Source organism: Tachyglossus aculeatus, chromosome 18, assembly GCF_015852505.1.
Source record: "Tachyglossus aculeatus isolate mTacAcu1 chromosome 18, mTacAcu1.pri, whole genome shotgun sequence".
NCBI lineage: Eukaryota > Metazoa > Chordata > Mammalia > Monotremata > Tachyglossidae > Tachyglossus > Tachyglossus aculeatus.
In genome coordinates, this window is record NC_052083.1 from 12,342,206 (window position 1) to 12,362,327 (window position 20,122).

At 46.3% G+C, this 20,122-nt stretch overlaps 2 protein-coding genes across 4 annotated transcripts in view; one reads left to right on the plus strand and one right to left on the minus strand.

The window, feature by feature from the left end:
• Nucleotides 1–285: 285 nt before the first annotated feature.
• SEC61G (SEC61 translocon subunit gamma) lies at nucleotides 286–9,844 on the plus strand. Its single transcript, XM_038760459.1, has 4 exons — nucleotides 286–370; nucleotides 5,944–6,050; nucleotides 6,875–6,977; nucleotides 9,685–9,844. The coding sequence occupies exons 2-4, from the start codon at nucleotides 5,957–5,959 to the stop codon at nucleotides 9,692–9,694; spliced, it is 207 nt and encodes a 68-aa protein (XP_038616387.1). The 5' UTR covers nucleotides 286–370; nucleotides 5,944–5,956; the 3' UTR covers nucleotides 9,695–9,844.
• A 585-nt stretch (nucleotides 9,845–10,429) lies between these two features.
• Nucleotides 10,430–20,122, minus strand: part of TPK1 (thiamin pyrophosphokinase 1) — a 348,586-nt gene continuing 338,893 nt past the window's right edge. For all 3 annotated transcript variants that reach the window (XM_038760339.1, XM_038760340.1, XM_038760338.1), the window contains one exon: nucleotides 10,430–11,923. In XM_038760339.1, the coding sequence (XP_038616267.1) occupies nucleotides 11,805–11,923 (119 nt within the window). In that variant the 3' untranslated portion in view covers nucleotides 10,430–11,804. The remainder of the gene's footprint in view (nucleotides 11,924–20,122) is intronic.

Here is a 20,122-nt window from a genome sequence, read left to right on the forward strand (position 1 = left end):
TGAAGTGACTCGCCCAAAGTCACGCAGCTGACAGTTGGAGGAGGCGGGATTTGAACCCAGGACCTCTGGCTCCAAAGCCCGGGCTCTTTCCCCTGAGCCACGCTGCTTGTATGAATGAATGAATGACGGCGATGGAGTGAGCGAGGGGCCGGTGGGCCGGGGTGGGAACCCCTTTGTCGGGGCCGGGTTTTTCCGGGGACCCGGTGCGTTGGGGGACACTTCCGGCCGGCCCGCGGCGCCCGCCTCGTCGGGCGCCTGCGCTGTGGCCGCGGGGTCGGGGAGGGGGCGTTTCCGGTTCCGTCCCGCTGTTCCTTCCCCCGCTTCCGGTGGGTGACGTGTCTCTTCTGGCCTGGCGGTCGCGGCGGCGCAGGTGAGGCCCCCCCCTCCCCCACAACCGGACCGGACCGGATCAAACCGGATCGGCCCGGCCCGAACCGCCCTTCCCCTGCCCTCCTCCTCACCCGCTCCCTCAGACCCCACTTTTTGTTTGAATGGCATTTACTGAGCCATTAAAATAAATAAAATAAATGTCAAACAAAATAAATAATAACAATAATTATTATTATTAAGCGCTTACTATGTGCCAAGCACTGTTCTAAGCGCTGGGGAGGTTACAAGGTGATGGGGTTGTCCCACGGTGGGGGGGGGGAGGGGCTCACAGGCTTCATCCCCATTTTACAGATGAGGTCACTGAGGCACTGAGAATAATGATAATAATGGAATTTATTAAGCACTTACTATGTGCCAAGCACTGTTCTAAGCGCTGGGGAGGTTACGAGGTGATGAGGTTGTCCCTCGTGGGGCTCACAGGCTCCATCCCCATTTTACAGATGAGGGAACTGAGGCACTGAGAATAATAATAATAATAATAATGCTGGTAACTGCTTACTATGTGCCAAGCACTGTTCTAAGCGCTGGGGAGGTTACGAGGTGATGAGGGTGTCCCTCGTGGGGCTCACAGGCTCCATCCCCATTTTACAGATGAGGGAACTGAGGCCCAGAGAATAATAATAATAATGGCATTTATTAAGCACTTACTATGTGCCAAGCACTGTTCTAAGCGCTGGGGAGGTTACGAGGTGATGAGGGTGTCCCTCGTGGGGCTCACAGGCTTCATCCCCATTTTACAGATGAGGGAACTGAGGCACTGAGAATAATAATAATAATAATAATAATGGTGGTAAGTGCTTACTATGTGCCAAGCACTGTTCTAAGCGCTGGGGAGGTTACAAGGTGATCAGGTTGTCCCAAAGTCTTCATCCCCATTTTACAGGTGAGGGAACTGAGGCCCAGAGAATGATAATAATGGTTTTTGTTAAGCGCTTATTACGTGCCAAGCACTGTTCTAAGCGCTGGGGAGGTTACAACGTGATCAGGTTGTCCCACGGGGGGCTCACAGGCTTCATCTCCATTTTACAGATGAGGGAACTGAGGCCCAGAGAATAATAATAATAATAATGGCATTTATTAAGCACTTACTATGTGCCAAGCACTGTTCTAAGCGCTGGGGAGGTTACAAGGTGATGAGGGTGTCCCACGGGGGGCTCACAGGCTTCATCCCCATTTTACAGATGAGGGAACTGAGGCACTGAGAATAATAATAATAATAATAATGGTGGTAAGTGCTTACTATGTGCCAAGCACTGTTCTAAGCGCTGGGGAGGTTACAAGGTGATGAGGGTGCCCCACGGGGGGCTCACAGGCTTCATCCCCATTTTACAGATGAGGGAACTGAGGCACAGAGAATGATAATAGTAATTGTATAAATGCTTACTATGTGCCAAGCACTGTTCCAAGCACTGGGGAGATTACAAGGTGATCAGGTGGCCCCACAGTCTTCATCCCCATTTTACAGGTGAGGGAACTGAGGCACTGAGAATAATAATGATGATGGTATTTGTTAAGCGCTTACTATGTGCCAAGCACTGTTCTAAGCGCTGGGGAGGTTACAAGGTGATCAAGTTGTCCCACGGGGGGCGCACAGTCTTCCTCCCCATTTTACAGATGAGGGAACTGAGGCCCAGAGAATAGTAATAATAATTGTATTAAGCGCTGACTATGTGCCAAGCACTGTTCCAAGCACTGGGGAGGTTACAAGGTGATCAGGTTGTCCCATAGTCTTCATCCCCATTTTACAGGTGAGGGAACTGAGGCCCAGAGAATAATAATAATAATTGTATTAAGCGCTTACTATGTGCCAAGCACTGTTCTAAACGCTGGGGAGGTTACAAGGTGACCAGGTTGTCCCATGGTGGGCTCACAGTCTTCGTCCCCATTTTACAGATGAGGTCACTGAGGCCCAGAGAATAATGATAATAATGGTATTTGTTAAGCGCTTACTATGTGCCAAGCACTGTTCTAAGCGCTGGGGAGGTTACAAGGTGATCAGGTTGTCCCACGGGGGGCTCACAGTCTTCACCCCCATTTTACAGATGAGGTCACTGAGGCACAGAGAATAATAACAATAATGGTGCTAAGCGCTTACTATGTGCCAAGCCCTGTTCTGAGCGCTGGGGAGGTTACAAGGCGATCAGGTTGTCCCGTGGGGAGTTCACAGTCTTCATCCCCATTTTACAGATGAGGGAACTGAGGCCCAGAGAAGTGAAGTAACATGCCCAAGGTCACACACCAGACAAGTGGCGGGGTTGGGATTCGAACCCATGACCTCTGACTCCCAAGCCCGTGCTCTTTCCACTGAGCCACGCTGCTTCTATTGCTGTCTCTCTCCTCCCCCCCACCATCCTCTCCTAAGCGCTTAGTACAGTGCTTTGCACACAGTGAGTGGAATATACGAATGAATGAATGATACAAGGGGTAGATACAGGGTTGTCAGGTTGTCCCCACGTGGGGCTCCCAGTCTTCACCCCCATTTTCCAGATGAGGTCACTGAGGCCCGGAGAAGTGAAGTGACTTGCCCCAAGTCACACAGCAGGCAAGTGGCAGAGCCTGTGAGTCCCATGACGGACAACCTGATTAGCTTGTGTCTACCCGAGGGCTTAGCTTGTACATAGTAAGCGCTTAACAAGTGCCATTATTATTATTAATCACTTCTCTGTGCCTCAGTTTCCTCATGTGTAAAATGGGGATGAAGACTGGGAGCCCCATGTGGGACAGAGATTGGGTCCAATCCGATTACCTTGTATCCACCCCCCTGCTTAGAACAGTGGCCTAGCACACAGTAAGCTCTAAACAAACACTATTATTATTATTATTATCATCATCATCATCAATCGTATTTATTGAGCACTTACTATGTGCAGAACACTGTACTAAGCGCTTGGGAAGTACAAATTGGCAACATCTAGAGACGGTCCCTACCCAACAGTGGGCTCGCAGTCTAAAAGGGGGAGACAGAGAACATAAACCAAACATACTAACAAAATAAAATAAATAGGATAGATAGGTACAAGTAAAATAAATAAATAAATAGAGTAATAAATATGTACAACCACATATACATATATACAGGTAATAATAATGATGGCATTTGTGAAGCGCTTACTATGTGCAAAGCATTGTTCTAAGCGCTGGGGGGGATACAGTGTGATCAAGTTGTCCCACGTGGGGCTCACAGTCTTAATCCCCATTTTTACAGATGAGGTTAACTGAGGCTCAGAGAAGTTAAGTGACTCGCCCAAGGTCACACAGCAGACTTGTGGTGGAGCTGGGATTCGAACCCATGACCTCTGACTCCAAAGCCCGTGCTCTTTCCAATGAGCCACGAGGTCAATTATTATTATTTATTATTATAATAATAATATAACATTATATATATATTATAATAATATAATAATAATAATAAGGTCAATTATTATTACTCTGAGCTCATTTGGACAGGGAATGACCCCGTTTATTGTTGTTTTGTTCTTTCCCAAGCACCTAGTCCAGTGCTCTGCACACAGTAAGCGCTTAACCAACACCATTATTATCATTATTATTATTATTATTATTATTATTATTCAGAGAAGCAGCGTGGCTCAGTGGGAATAGCCCGGGCTTTGGAGTCAGAGGTCGTGGGTTCAAATCCCAGCTCTGCCACTTGTCAGCTGGGTGACTTTGGGCAGGTCACTTCACTTCTCTGGGCCTCAGTTCCCTCATCTGGAAAAGGGGGATTAAGACTGTGAGCCCCACGTGGGACAACCTGATCACCTTGTATCCCCCCCAGCACTTAGAACAGTGCTTTGCACTTAGTAAGTGCTTAATAAATGCCATTATTATTTAGTAAGCGCTTAATAAATGCAATTGAATGAATGAGCCAGAGCTTTGGCCCATCTTTTTCCCCCTGCTTCCAGCCGGGCCAGTGGAAAGTCCCCTAGAATAAGAGTAATAATGATGATTGGGGTATTTGTTAAGCGCTTATTATGTGCCAGGCACTGTACTGAACGCTGGGATGGATCCAAGCAAATCGGGTTGGACACAGTCTCTATCCCACACGGGGCTCTCGGTCTCCATCCCCATTTTGCAGATGAGGTCACTGAGGCAAAGAGAAGCGACTTACCCAAGGTCACACCCCACGGGGAAGCGTCAGAGCCGGGATTAGAACTCAGGTCCTCTGTCTCCCAGCCCTGTGCTGTAACCGTTAGGCCTCAGGGAAGACCCCCGCAACCCAAGCATAGTGGGCAGGAAGCTTTCCTAAATAATAATAATAATAATGATGATGGCATTTATTAAGTGCTTACTATGTGCAAAGCACTGTTCTAAGCGCTGGGGAGGTTACAAGGTGATCAGGTTGTCCCACACGGGGCTCACAGTCTTCATCCCCATTTTCCAGATGAGGTCACTGAGGCCCAGAGGAGTGAAGTGACTTGCCCAAAGTCACCCAGCTGACGAGTGGCGGAGCCGGGATTCGAACCCATGACCTCTGACTCCAAAGCCCGGGCTCTTTCCACTAGATCCACACAGCTAGTACTCATTTCACTATAATAACAACCAGCTCCGCCCAGCGCGTAGAACAGTGCTTTGCACATAGTAAGCGCTTAATAAGTGCTATCATCATTATTATTATTATTGTCAGCTGTGTGACTTTGGGCAAGTCACTTCTCTGTGCCTCAGTTCCCTCATCTGTAAAATGGGGATGAAGACTGTGAGCCCCACAGGGGACAACCTGATCACCTTATATCCTCTCCAGCGCTTAGAACAGTGCTTTGCACATAGTAAGCGCTTAACAAATGCCATTATTATTATTATTGTTATTATTATTATTATTATTGTTAACCATTTTAGGGAAGCTAAAGGTTTTTCTGTGTGCTCAGCTTTGGAGTGGATACAGTGCAATTAGGTTTGATGCAGAAGTTACTCTACACGATGAGCATAGGGAAAGGGGGAGAAAAAACAGGGATTTAATCCACATTTTACAGGTGAGGATGCATCTTTTCAGGGACACAGCAGGGCAAGATTAGAACCCAGATCACCAGACTCCCCATCCTGTGCGCCGTCCATTAGGCTGCGGTACTCTCCATTATCAGCAGCTCTACCTCAGCGCTTAGAACAGTGCTCGGCACATAGTAAGCGCTTAACAAATACCATTATTATTATTATTATTATTATTACAGTGTCTTCAAGCTTACTTTAGAATCCTGGGTAGATGAAGCAACGCAATATCAAAAAGCTGTTGCGATGGAGCAGTTGATCAGTTATAACTGGGAGTGCAAAGGAGGAATGAAAATATAACAACATTGGATCTATTCTACAGGCTGCCTACTGAACTTGAACTGTCACTGAATATTTTTGAGAAGTATCTTAATTAACCCAGTAAAATTAGGCTCATTCTGTTGCATTAACACCAGGCATATTTCATTAGTAAGAGCCTGGTCTAACCTAATGTTGGTTCTCCAGACTACATATTTGAAATATTACGCTTGTGTTGCCTACCGATCCCAACTTATCTTCTCGGGGAAATAATTCACAGTGTATTTTTGGTGTTTTTTTTTCTTTTTTCCTTAGTAAGCAGTCAGTCATGGATCAAGTGATGCAGTTTGTCGAGCCAAGCCGGCAATTTGTGAAGGATTCAATCCGACTTGTTAAGAGATGCACTAAGCCAGACCGAAAAGGTAATGTGTTTAAAACGGTGAAAGAAACCTCCCTTCAAATCTTAGGAGATTTTTGCTTAACTGGCTTTTATTCTTTCCAGTTTTGAGCTACTGAAGTATGTATATGTCCCTTCAGTTTACATTTCAAGCACTGTGTACCTCAGTACAGGCTGCTGTCTCATCCTCTGTGGGAAGGCAAAATTCCCCGGACCCTAGATCGAAGATATAAATTCAGTATATATAAAATTAAAAAAAAATCTTACTTGCTAGTAATGTTTGTGAATCATCAACTTCAATCTTCTCTGCGTCTGAGCTTGCGTGAGTTCAACTTTCCATGCTGTCTTGGGTGGTTAACCAGGAATCAGGATTATTAATTGAGCACCTACTGTCCGCAGAGCACTGTACTGAGGGGTTGGGAGAGTACAGTAGAGGTAATGGGCGAGGACGTATCTGGTAAGGGGGAGAGAGTGCGGGGGCACTGCAATCACTGGCACGATAATCAATACCTCGGCATCGGTTCTCAGTCCTGACGTCTTAGGGCCGAGGCTTATCCATCGCTCCGGTAGTTATTTGTCCAGTTCAGTATTGAGCATTTGGCGGTGCATCAGTAGAATGAGCATCAGCAGGACCACTGTCATTGGTGTTCCCAAAACAGAAATGGAAAAAAAAAAAAAGGTGCACGAGCGCAAACGATAAGTGGATACAAGGGGATATAAAGTCAGTCTGCTTCCCACTTTTTTTGGCTGAAATTGGAAAAAAAAACCCAACTGATTTGCAGCCTTGGTTTTGCCGATCGCCAATATTCGCAGAAAATCAAGGGACTGTTATAATTTTTGTGATTGCAGAATTTCAGAAGATCGCCATGGCAACAGCAATAGGCTTCGCTATAATGGGATTTATTGGTTTCTTTGTGAAATTGATCCACATCCCTATTAATAACATCATCGTGTGAGTATTCTTGATTAAAAGAACCTGTACTGCATAACGCGTAACCTGTGCTTCTGACCCCATTCCCTCTCATCTTATGAAATCTCTCGCTCCATCCCTTCTCCCCTCCTTAACTTCCATCTTCAACCGCTCACTCTCCACTGGTTCCTTCCCCTCTGCCTTCAAACATGCCCATGTCTCTCCCATCCTAAAAAAACCCTCTCTTGACCCCACCTCACCTTCTAGTTATCGTCCCATATCCCTCCTACCATTCCTTTCCAAACTCCTTGAACGAGTTGTCTACACGCGCTGCCTAGAATTCCTCAACAACAACTCTCTCCTCGACCCCCTCCAGTCTGGCTTCCGTCCCCTTCATTCCACGGAAACTGCGCTCTCAAAGGTCACCAATGACCTCCTGCTTGCCAAATCCAACGGCTCCTACTCTGTCCTAATCCTCCTCGACCTCTCAGCTGCCTTTGACACTGCGGACCACTCCCTTCTCCTCAACACGTTATCTGACCTTGGCTTCACAGACTCCGTCCTCTCCTGGTTCTCCTCTTATCTCTCCGGTCGTTCTTTCTCAGTCTCTTTTGCAGGCTCCTCCTCCCCCTCCCATCCTCTTACTGTGGGGGTTCCCCAAGGTTCAGTGCTTGGTCCCCTTCTGTTCTCAATCTACACTCACTCCCTTGGTGACCTCATTCGCTCCCACGGCTTCAACTATCATCTCTACGCTGATGACACCCAGATCTCCATCTCTGCCCCTGCTCTCTCCCCCTCCCTCCAGGCTCGCATCTCCTCCTGCCTTCAGGACATCTCCACCTGGATGTCCGCCCGCCACCTAAAGCTCAACATGTCGAAGACTGAGCTCCTTGTCTTCCCTCCCAAACCTTGTCCTCTCCCTGACTTTCCCATCTCTGTTGACGGCACTACCATCCTTCCCGTCTCACAAGCCCGCAACCTTGGTGTCATCCTCGACTCCGCTCTCTCATTCACCCCTCACATCCAAGCCGTCACCAAAACCTGCCGGTCTCAGCTCCGCAACATTGCCAAGATCCGCCCTTTCCTCTCCATCCAAACCGCTACCCTGCTAATTCAAGCTCTCATCCTATCCCGTCTGGACTACTGCACTAGCCTTCTCTCTGATCTCCCATCCTCGTGTCTCTCTCCACTTCAATCCATACTTCATGCTGCTGCCCGGATTATCTTTGTCCAGAAACGCTCTGGACATATTACTCCCCTCCTCAAAAACCTCCAATGGCTACCGATCAATCTGCGCATCAAGCAGAAACTCCTCACCCTGGGCTTCAAGGCTGTCCATCACCTCGCCCCCTCCTACCTCACCTCCCTTCTCTCCTTCTCCAGCCCAGCCCGCACCCTCCGCTCCTCCGCCGCTAATCTCCTCACCGTACCTCGTTCTCGCCTGTCCCGCCATCGACCCCCGGCCCATGTCATCCCCGGGCCTGGAATGCCCCCAATCCCTCTGCCCATCCGCCAAGCTAGCTCTCTTCCTCCCTTCAAGGCCCTGCTGAGAGCTCACCTCCTCCAGGAGGCCTTCCCAGACTGAGCCCCTTCTTTCCTCTCCCCCCTCGTCCCCCTCTCCATCCCCCCGTCTTACCTCCTTCCCTTCCCCACAGCACCTGTATATATGTATATATGGTTGTACATATTTATTACTCTATTTATTCATTTATTTATTTATTTTACTTGTACATTTCTATCCTACTTATTTTATTTTGTTGGTATGTTTGGTTCTGTTCTCTGTCTCCCCCTTTTAGACTGTGAGCCCACTGTTGGGTAGGGACTGTCTCTATGTGATGCCAATTTGTACTTCCCAAGCGCTTAGTACAGTGCTCTGCACATAGTAAGCGCTCAATAAATACGATTGATTGATTGTGAGTTGACAGCTCGGGGCGTAGGGTAGATATGGGCCCCGGGCCATCTTGTGTACCACCCAACAAGGATGCTGAAGGACTGGGTGACACTTGTCACCCAGATACTCCCCAGTATCCCGGGTCGCTTTAGGGTGGCAGGACAGTGCAGTCTTTGGGTCTCGCCTGTCGGAAAGAAGAGCCTAGGTTTGTGCCATTGTAGGCTCAGAGGGGGCACGTGCCTTGAGGAGAGAGCTGGCCCAGGAAGACTGGGGGCAAGTGGGAGAGAAAGTCGGCAAAGCTGGATTTACTTACATATATAATTACGTCTATGAAATACCATATTCACGCTTACTTACATTGCCACCACCGCATAATCCCTCCCACCCCAATTTTTGAGGATCGCCCTTGCAGGTAAAATTCAGAAATTTACGCACTGTGGAGCAGAGGGCTTGATTATTTGTAAATTAGACACTTGTGGATATTCTGTGTTCATAGCCTAGTAACAATAAGGTCTAAAATCCCAAGTGGCCGCCTTCTTGGTGACGCAGGCCTACCTGCCTCCCCCTCTACCCCCCGGTTTGGTAAAAGTACCTAGCGTCCATCATCATCATCATCAATCGTATTTATTGAGTGCTTACTGTGTGCAGAGCACTGTACTAAGCGCTTGGGAAGTACAAGTTGGCAACATATAGAGACAGTCCCTACCCAATAGTGGGCTCACAGTCTAAAAGGGGGACGCAGATCCATACGACGCAGATTATACATGGGGTTGTTTTCGTTCCTTTTTCACGATGTCGTAGTGAAATCTATGCCCATTTTTTAGTTTGAAAACTGACCTTGCGTCTCTGTTTCAACAGTGGTGGCTGAACACTCCTGGAAGAACCTGGCTTCGACTTGGGACCCCGCGGACCGTGAGGCTTCGGGAAAGGGATGGGCTTTATTCCCGTAAATTCTCAATTTGTGTTTCCCCTACAAACTATTTTTAGTGTCTGAATTAAAAATTCCGTTTTTACCTGGTCTTCCGTGAGAATCGTACCGGTGCGTCAGTCTGTGGAGTGCAATCTACAGATTTCCGTAGTCCAGTTTGGGGGCAGAAGTCGAAGGCCGCTCGCGAGTTGAATATCTTGGCTTCTCTTTTTGGGTGGCGAGGAGCTGGAGAGGAGAATTGCTGTGCGGTGACCAGCGGCCCGTGTGACTTTTGCAGATTCTGGTGTGACCCCCCCCCCCAACATCTCCCTTTCATAACCTCGTGCAGAGTCGTGCTTGGGTACCTTTGATGTCTTCCTCTGCCGTGACGGCAGAACCTGGACTCTGCTTTCCCACCGGTTTTAATCATGTCAGGGCCACAGGTGGTTTGGCATCAATCAGTGAGCTGTGTGGGGGAGAAGAGAACCAAAGATTTAGAAAGCAAATCCTCGAGAGGGCAATGCCTGACCTTTACTGAGCTCACGGGAAGTCACCGCTCCATCAAGGATCCACTTGAAAGGAACTTCCAGAGCACTCAAGTGTAGGTGCAGCTGGAAACTCATTTTGGAGAATGCCTTAAGACTACCGGGGGAAAAGGCCAGATTTTTCAAAATAATTCAGCCGGGCACTTACCCATATGGAAGAAAAAATATGTTTTATTTGGAAAGCACATTTTCATTGTGGTTCATCTGTAAAATGGCACAAAAACATCAAAGTACATTTATTCCAAACCATTAGTAGCGACAAGACTTCCAAAATGACATACTGGTTCAGAAGTGACACCGGACACACTGTTAGCTCCTCGGGACGGGTCCGGGTGCTCTCACTGCCGCCTGCCATCCTTCTGTTTAGTAGAGAGGCAAATAACCTCCTGTTAGGATGCAGGGCTTTTCTTCAGCAATGCAGATCAGGTGTTTATAACCTGGTGACAACCAATTGGAGCCGTTTTTATTAAAAATTAATTGCAGAGCTTTATTATACTGATAGTGGTCATGTAGCAGGAAACCATTTCATAACTCCAGGGCACCGACAGCGAGCGAGTGGCCAACGTCCGTAACATAATAGCATTTTCAGTAAGATGTGGGCATTCAATTCATTCCCTTGGAGAGGGATTTGTGGAGAACCTACATTTTTTGACACCTTCTAGTCCTTACCCACTCCACGTTGTTTAGCAGCCTGTTGGTCTGTTGGGAGCCGTCAATATTGGCGAGACCTCCCCTCGCTCTGCTGGGTCCTTTGGCCCAAGTGCCAACCGATCTGGACAACTTGTGATCGAATTTTTAACTGGCAACATTGGGCCCCAGCGACTGAGGTAAGATGGGAAGCTCGTGATGACCCTGGGTGCGTGTAATATCAGCTCTCTGGCTGGTTGGTTATTACAACTCCTCTAGTTAAATGGTAGGCCTGGGATCGTTTTTTGACGGGAGATGGGGGTGGGTGGCCAGAAGCTACTTTTAACGTGGTAAAATATCGATGAGATTGTGCCCACTTAAAATTCTATCTCCCAAAGTCGACTTAGGAGGCGAGACGGAGAGGTAGAAGGAGGTAGTGGTGGTTGGTGATGGCTCAGTCAACTTGAAACTTGGTGAGCAGTTCTCAAGTGAGCCTGGGTATTCCCTAGAGTAGCACACTGGGAGTTTCAAGTTGCGCACTAAGGCTTTAAGGCATATAAAAATGGGAAAGTCCAGTGGTAGCATTCCTAAAGTTAAGACACGGCAGCGAGGTGGGTTTTTATGGCTGCTCAAATGAAGCTAACTGATCCACCTACTGACAGAATCCTTAACCATCACTTTCGCATTGATTCTTTTTCCCCTCTGCTTGTCTTTGAAAAATAGTCATTTAAACCCTCCCTTTAAAATTTACTCTGAGATTTCTAAAAATTAGTCCTATCGCCCCCAACCTTTGGGAGTATCGTGCTATAACCCAGTCCAATCTTTTCGTTTGCAAACATCGGCGCATTTCCTTTCTGACGCTGGCAAAGGCCAACGCGGAGCTGTAGGCTTCCCGTCTGTCATTTTTGGATGCCCATGGTCCAGATGAGGGGGTGATCTGTTTCCACAGTTACGCCGCCAGATCCATCGTAGGTATTGGAAGTGCTGACCAGCGTTCCGAACTTGAGCTCACTGTTAGCTGTAAGGAAAATGGTACGATTAGGTTAGCAGTTTTGTTGGAAAGATGGCTACAAGGGCAGAGAGCCGTAAAAGACAGCGGGGCTGGGAGAACAAATGTAGCAGGATAGAAAGGTGGGTGGGTATGAGTGGGAATCAGTCGTCTATCCCCCTTCCTTCCTCTCCCCCTCGCCCCTGTCTCCATCCCCCCATCTTACCTCCTTCGCTTCCCCACAGCACCTGTATATATGTATATATGTTTGTACATATTTATTACTCTATTTATTTTACTTGTACATATCTATTCTATTATTTTATTTTGTTAGTGTGTTTGGTTTTGTTTTCTGTCTTCCCCTTTTAGACTGTGAGCCCACTGTTGGGTAGGGACTGTCTCTATATGTTGCCAACTTGTACTTCCCAAGCGCTTAGTACAGTGCTCTGCACATAGTAAGCGCTCAATAAATATGATTGATTGATTGATTGATTGGGAAGTACAAGTTGGCAACATATAGAGACGGTCCCTACCCAACAGTGGGGCTCACGGACAGGGATCAGGTCTTCAACTCTTGTACTGTCCCAAGTGCTTCAGACTGCTCTGTACACGGTCAATTCCCAGCGAATACCTTTGTCTGATTAAAACAAGGATCTGAAGGACATAGTGCGAAAAAGGATGTTTCCGCGAGCTATTCCCTCCCGCTGCCTCTCGGGGAGAATTGGACTCCATAAGCAATAAAAAATAGGGGGAAAAAAATCCCTCTTCCCCAAATGCGTGAAATTTTTTATGATTCAATAAAAGTTAATAAAAAAATTGAGTAAATAGATGCAGTTTATGACAGAGCCATAAAGAAAGTTTTATGTGGCCTTGGGCCCATTTAAATAGACCATCGGTGGGAGAGTACACAAATCACCTATTACAGGATTTTGTTTTGTTTTGCTGATTTAATCAACTAAGCGGGTTGGGTCCCGCTGAGCTAATGAGATAGGATATAGGTGATTGCTCCATCTGAAGATTCCTCATATCATTCCCGTTCCACACGGATAGCACCTTCTATCTCTCAGAAGCGACCACGTCCCAGAAACAAATTCAAGCTGAGATCCCTGTGACTGGTCAGAAATTGTTCAATAATTTTGTCCCACTAGGTGGAGAGTTTTACCTTTCTGAACATCATTTCCCTCCCTTTCTAATGTCCTGTAGTGGGGCTACAGGAAGATATATATAGCACGCACATTGTCGATCCCGGCAATTTGTTCAAATTCAAAATGATCTGCTTTCCCCAGCGGCTAACATTTCAACTAGCCTAACAAAGAAAGCATCCAAAAGGCTGAACTTTGGGCGTATACTTAGACTGTGGGCCCCACGTCAAGACGGGGACTGTGTCCGACCCGATTTGTACAAATTTATTACTCTATTTCACTTGTACATATCTATTCTATTTTATTTTGTTAATATGTTTGGTTTTGTTCTCTGTCTCCCCCTTCTAGACTGTGAGCCCACTGTTGGGTAGGGACTGTCTCTATATGTTGCCAACTTGTACTTCCCAAGCGCTTGGTACAGTGCTCTGCACACAGTAAGCGCTCAATAAATACGATTGATTGGTTGATTGATTACTGCAGCCCTTAGGACGTTGCTCGACGCAGAGTATCGCGTAACAAATGCCATAATATATATACAAAACAGGTTTTGCAGAAAGGTGAGTGGGGCGAGGAGGGCTGACATTTTTCTAATTCCTTTGGACTGTGGGATTAGAAAACGGCGAGGGACATTGCCGTATTGCTACATGAATCTCTTCATCATGTACAGTGCTCTGCACATAGTAAGCGCTCAATAAATACGATTGATTGATTGATTCATCCAGAATCAGGAAATGGATTCATCATTAACAATAATAATAGAGATTGCCAAGTGGCCAAGAAGCAGTGTGGCTCAAGGAACGAGCACAGGCTTTGGAGTCAGAGGTCATGGGTTCAAATCCTGGCTCTGCCAACTGTCAGCTGGGTGACTTTGGGCAAGTCACTTCACTTCTCTGGGCCTCAGTAACCTCATCTGTAAAATGGGGATTAAGACTGTGAGCCCTCCGTGGGACAACCTGATCACCTTGTAACCTCCCCAGTGCTTAGAACAGTGCTTAATAAATGCCATCATTATTATTATTATTATTATAAAGAGAATGTGGGTTTTAAAGGCAAACATGGACAGTTGCCGAAGACAAATGGTTCCCCGTCTTCCTAGCTGAGGACACCCATCTCCACAAGAAAAACGCCACAATCGTTTACTGCTTCTTAGCAGCTGTAAGAGCCAGGCACTTCTGGTGAGTCTAAAGGACGTGCACTGTATTTTAAAGATCAGTTGCAATCAATCAATCGTATTTATTGAGCACTTACTGTGTGCAGAGCACTGTACTAAGTGCTTGGGAAGTACAAGTTGGCAACATATAGAGATGGTCCCTACCCAACAGTGGGCTCACAGTCTAAAAGGGGGAGACAGAGAATAAAACCAAACATACTAACAAAATAAAATAGAATAGATATGTACAAGTAAAATAAATAAATAAGTAAATAGAGTAATAAATATGTACAGACATATACATATATACAGGTGCTGTGGGGAAGGGCAGGAGGTAAGATGGGGGGATGGAGAGGGGGACGAGGGGGAGAGGAAGGAAGGGGCTCAGAGCAATCAATCGTATTTATTGAGCGCTTACTGTGTGCAGAGCACTGTACTAAGCGCTTGGGAAGTACAAGTTGGCAACATATAGAGACGGTCCCTACCCAACAGTGGGCTCACAGTCTAGAAGGGGAGACAGAGAAGGTACAGGCCTGAGAGACGCTTCTGAAGATATTAGAGCGGCAGCGCTCATTTTTTCCAGAAAGGAAAATTCTGGGAAACGGATAAGTAAGCAAGTCCGATGAAGGTACACTAAGGGCAACCGTAATTGCAAGTGTAAGAAGTTGGTTTGTGTCCCTTTCATAGAAGGGGGACATAAGGTCCAGCAGCTGCTCAGGGGCCCTCCCCAAGCCTTGTAATTGGGTTCCATTTGGGGAAGGGAACGAGGAGCAGGAGGAGCTAGGGGACAACCTTTTCTTGGTTAGAGAAACTTTCTGGGAAATTCCCAAGGTCACCGTCACCACCTACCTCTGACAAAACAAGGTTTTCACTTAGTTTCTACAACAGTAAGGGTCACACCCAAGCAAGTCCCTCTGCCTGGAAGTAAGAGTCGGGTGTTGGGTCCAGGGAAGTGTCTGCCATATCTTGGAGAGTGAGATGTGCTTGGAAGAGTGAATAATTAAAATTTGAAGCTTTATTTAAACACATGCAATTCTCTCCCCTGGGCAAAAAGCGGCACATTACACTGATGGAAAATTGAGATCAGTAAATTGGAGCACAACGTAAAGTGAAATACTGAATTGCAATTGCTTATCCTATTTTATGTTACCTAATAATAATAATAATGATGGCATTTATTAAGCGCTTACTATGTGCAAAGCACTGTTCTAAGCTCTGGGGAGGTTACAAGGTGATCTTGTATCCCCTCCAGTGCTTAGAACAGTGCTTTGCACATAGTAAGCGCTTAACAAATGCCATCATCATTATTATTATTATTATCAGGTTGTCCCACGGGGGGCTCACAGTTGATCCCCATTTTCCAGATGAGGTAACTGAGGCCCAGAGAAGTGAAGTGACTAGCCCAAAGTCACACAGCTGACGAGTGGCGGAGCTGGGATTTGAACCCATGACCCCTGACTCCAAAGCCCGGGCTCTTTCCACTGAGCCACGCTGCTTCTCTGAAGTGGATTTCCCTCAAGTCCAAAGGGGTTGGGAGGAAAGGTAAGCAACAGAGGAGGGCAGGCGAGGTAAATCATGCGACTGAGCGGCAGGAGTCAGGCTTCCAATTGTTTTTTACATCAGAAGTTTAATCTCTGGGGGAATATAGTGGAAATTAAGGTTCTGCATTAATACCCTAACTTCAATCACACAGAGAGTTAAGAGGCTCAGCCAGGGTGCTGTTGTGTACTAGGGAAATAACGTTTGCTAAAACAAAATTAGCAAATAAGCCCGAGTGAATATTTATAAATAATCAGGCCGCGTTAGAACATTTTTCGTCACCGAGGTATCATCTCTCGCCTTTTTTACTCTTCCCAAGGGAAGCTGGGTGTTCTTTGGACCTGCTTTTTCGGGTTTACTTATGGGGCGATTACTAGTGATGCTTTTAAGCCTCTGAGTATACGAAACTTTCCTTTTGTTGGTCTCAAATCTACCAGCTTCAGATTTCAATGAACCACTGTTACTCCTGGGGCTGAGGGCTTCTATGAAAAATAATTGTATTCGTTCTGACCACACTATCAAATGTTATCATTCTGTTGGGTAGGGACTGTCTCTATATGTTGCCAACTTGTACTTCCCAAGCGCTTAGTACAGTGCTCTGCACACAGTAAGCGCTCAATAAATACGATTGATTGATTGATCGTTACTGCTGCTACCTATGGTTTCCATCTCAGGTGGGACTTTTGACCAAGGTTGCAAATCCTTCCTTTCTGTAACGTTTTAAACTTTACTCAAACTTCCTCTCAGCCTTCAATTAATGGGGCGTTTATTATGTACAGCATTGTATGCGCCCAAGCACTTAGTACAGTGTTCTGCACACGGCAAGCACTCACTAAGACTCATGGGTGGACCGAACCCCCTCAAGATGATACCATTACTTTCTCCATTACAGCTTTCTGGGTAGGAAAATACCTTCTCCGCTGGTGTGGAGAAGCAGCGTGCCTCAGTGGAAAGAGCCTGGGCTTTGGAGTCAGAGGTCATGGGTTCAAATCCAGGCTCCACCAATTGTCAGCTGGGTGACTTTGGGCAACTCACTTCACTTCTCTGGGCCTCAGTTACCTCATCTGGAAAATGGGCGTTAAGACTGTGAGCCCCCCCGTGGGACAAGGTGATTACCTTGTAACCTCCCCAGTGCTTAGAACAGTGCTTTGCATATAGTAAGCGCTTAATAAATGCCATTATCATTATTATTATTATTATTTGGGCAAGTCACTTAACTTCTCTGTGCCTCAGTTACCTCATCTGGAAAATGGGGATTAAGATTGTGAGCCCCCCCGTGGGACAACGTGATCACCTTGTAACCTCCCCAGTGCTTAGAACAGTGCTTTGCACATAGTAAACGCTTAATAAATGCTATTATTATTATTATTAGAAGCAGCTTGTCTGTCCCACCCTCAAAGCAGAAGGGGACCAACTTGGCGGGGTGAAGGGGGAACCCCCCCAGCCCCGTACCACTTATGTACATATAAACATGTATATATGTTTGTACATATTTTTTTACTCTATTTATTTATTTAATTTATTTGCACATATCTATTCTATTTATTTTATTTTGTTAGTATGTTTGTTCTCTGTCTCCCCCTTTTAGACTGTGAGCCCGCTGTTGGGTAGGGACTGTCTCTATATGTTGCCAATTTGTACTTCCCAAGCGCTTAGGACAGTGCTCTGCACACAGTAAGCGCTCAATAAATACGATTGATGATGATTGATGATGTAATCTGTATTAATGTCAGTCTCCCGCTCTAGACTGTCAGCTCGTGGTGGGCAGGGAATGTCTTTTCGGTTTTATGGTACTCTCCCAAGCACACAATAAACGCTCAATAAATACGAATAAATGAATGCACGAATGAATCCACACTGGGTTGGGGGATCTACAGGGGCAGGGGGGCAAGAACAGCCCCTGCGCCGGGCATCATGCTCCCTAAGGGACACAAGAATCTGCATCTGAGTGTTGGTTTCCCCAAATACACCGGAGGAAAAGCTTCAAACCAGATCACTTCCCATGCTAGCCGGGTTCCAAGAGGTAGGGCTGGCATAGGAGGAGGAGAGGATTGGTGAGAAAACAGCCAGAAACTCCAAGCTTTGGCATCCTGGCACCTCCTCTTCCCCCTTCCCAAGTGAACCAGAAATAAGTGTGTGTGTGCTCTCACTGTCAACCTCCGTTCAGACTGTATCGTTGGTGCTTTGCACACCCCAACTGCTCAGAGGCTTCATTTGACTCTACACAGAGTTGCAAATCCTTGCTTTATGTAATGTTTTAAACTTTGGTTTTGAGTCGTATTTATCGAGCGCTTACTGTGTGCAGAGCACTGTACTAAGCGCTTGGGAAGTCCAAGTCGGCAACATTATAGAGATGGTCCCTACCCAACAACGGGCTCCCGGTCTAGAAGGGGGAGACAGACAACAAAACAAAACATGCGGACAGGTGTCAAAACCGTTAGAATAAATAGAATTATAGTTATAGTCGCATCAGTAATAAAATAGAGTAGTAAATATGTACAAGTAAAATAGACTAATAAATCTGTACAAATGTATACAATAATAATAATAATGGTATTTGTTAAGCGCTTACTATGCACAAAGCACTGTTCTAGGCGCTGGAAGTTATTTTGTTAGTATGTTTGGTTTTGTTCTCTGTCTCCCCCCCTTAGACTGTGAGCCCACTGTTGGATAGGGACCGTCTCCATATGTTGCCAACTTGGACTTCCCAAGCGCCTAGTACAGTGCTCTGCCCCCCTCTGACTTCAATTAATAGTATTTGTTAAGTGTATGTAATAATAATAATTATGGTATTTGTTAAGTGCTTACTATGTGCAAAGCACAGTTCTAAACACTGAGGGGGGGATACAAGGTGATCAGGTTGTCCCACGTGGGGCTCATAGTCTTAATCCCCATTTTCCAGATGAGGTAACTGAGGCACAGAGAAGTTAAGTGACTTGCCCAAATAATAATAATAATAATGATAATGGCATTTATTAAGCGCTTACTATATGCAAAGCACTGTTCTAAGCACTGGGGAGGTTACAAGGTAATCAGGTTGTCCCACGGGGGGGCTCACAGTCTTAACACCCATTTTCCAGATGAGGTAACTGAGGCCCAGAGAAGTAAAGTGACTTGCCCAAAGTCACCCAGCTGACAATTGGTGAGCCGGGATTTGAACCCATGACCTCTGACTCCAAAGCCCGGGCAGATGAGGTCACTGGGGCCCAGAGAAGTGAAGTGACTTGCCCAAAGTCACACAGCTCGCAAGTGGCGGAGCCGGGATGAGAACCCGTGACCTCTGACTCCCAAGCCCGGGCTCTTTCCACCGAGCCGTGCGGCTTCTCTAATGTGCCATTTTGTTCTGCACACAGTAAGCACTCAATAATACCACTGATAGATTACAAAGCACTGTACTAAGCATTTGGGAAAGAACAATACAATAGATTGGCTAGACATTTTGTCCTATAAAACACAAAATGTTTCAAGGAGCTTACAGTCTAGTGCAAAATCAGTGGTGTTGGTTGGGCACTAAGGAGAGAACATTGAGTAACTCCATCCCTGCCCTCAGTGAGCTTATGAATTATTTTACAATGTTACAATCACCTTTCCAGAAGAAAGGGTCCTTGTGTTTTCAACCTATTCTTCAGGTCATCCCACCTCCAAGAGCCTTCCGCTTGCTTCTTTCAGTGCCTTCTCCGACCTGATTAACTTATATCTACCCTAGTGCTTAGTACAGTGCTTGGCACATACTAAGCGTTTTAACAAATACCACCACCATGAACATTTTCCTGGAGCAAGTCTCTTTCGGATCCAGGACCATGCAGTGACAGAAGAAATGGTTGTGCACTGGGCATAAGATAATAATAATAATAATAATAATGGCATTTATTAGGCGCTTACTATGTGCAAGGCACTATTCTAAGCACTGGGGAGGTTACAAGGTGATCAGGTTGTCCCACGGGGGGGCTCACATTAATCCTCATTTTCCAGATGAGGGCACTGAGGCCCAGAGAAATGAAGTGACTTGCCCAAAGTCACACAGCTGACAGTTGGCAGAGCCGGGATTTGAACCCATGACCTCTGACTCCAAAGCCCAGGCTCTTTCCGTTGAGCTACAGTATGAATTTTCTCTAATGTGGGGTTCTGTAGGAAAGCAGCCCCTCGCTTATAGAAGAACCGGGGGTACTGGAGGCAGAAATTGGCTCGAAATTGCCCTTTACACCTTATTTTAGAAAATAATTGTATTTAGTGTTTAAGGCAGCTTAAAGCCAGTAAACTAGGTTGGGTTTTAATAATGTGATGTCAGGTTTCTTTAGAAACCAGTGTCATCTTGGAAAGTTTTGCTATGTGGACTTTGTTTTCGTCCTTTTACTCTGATAAAGCAAAATCTGGGTACACGGGAGCAAGGGCTGAGTG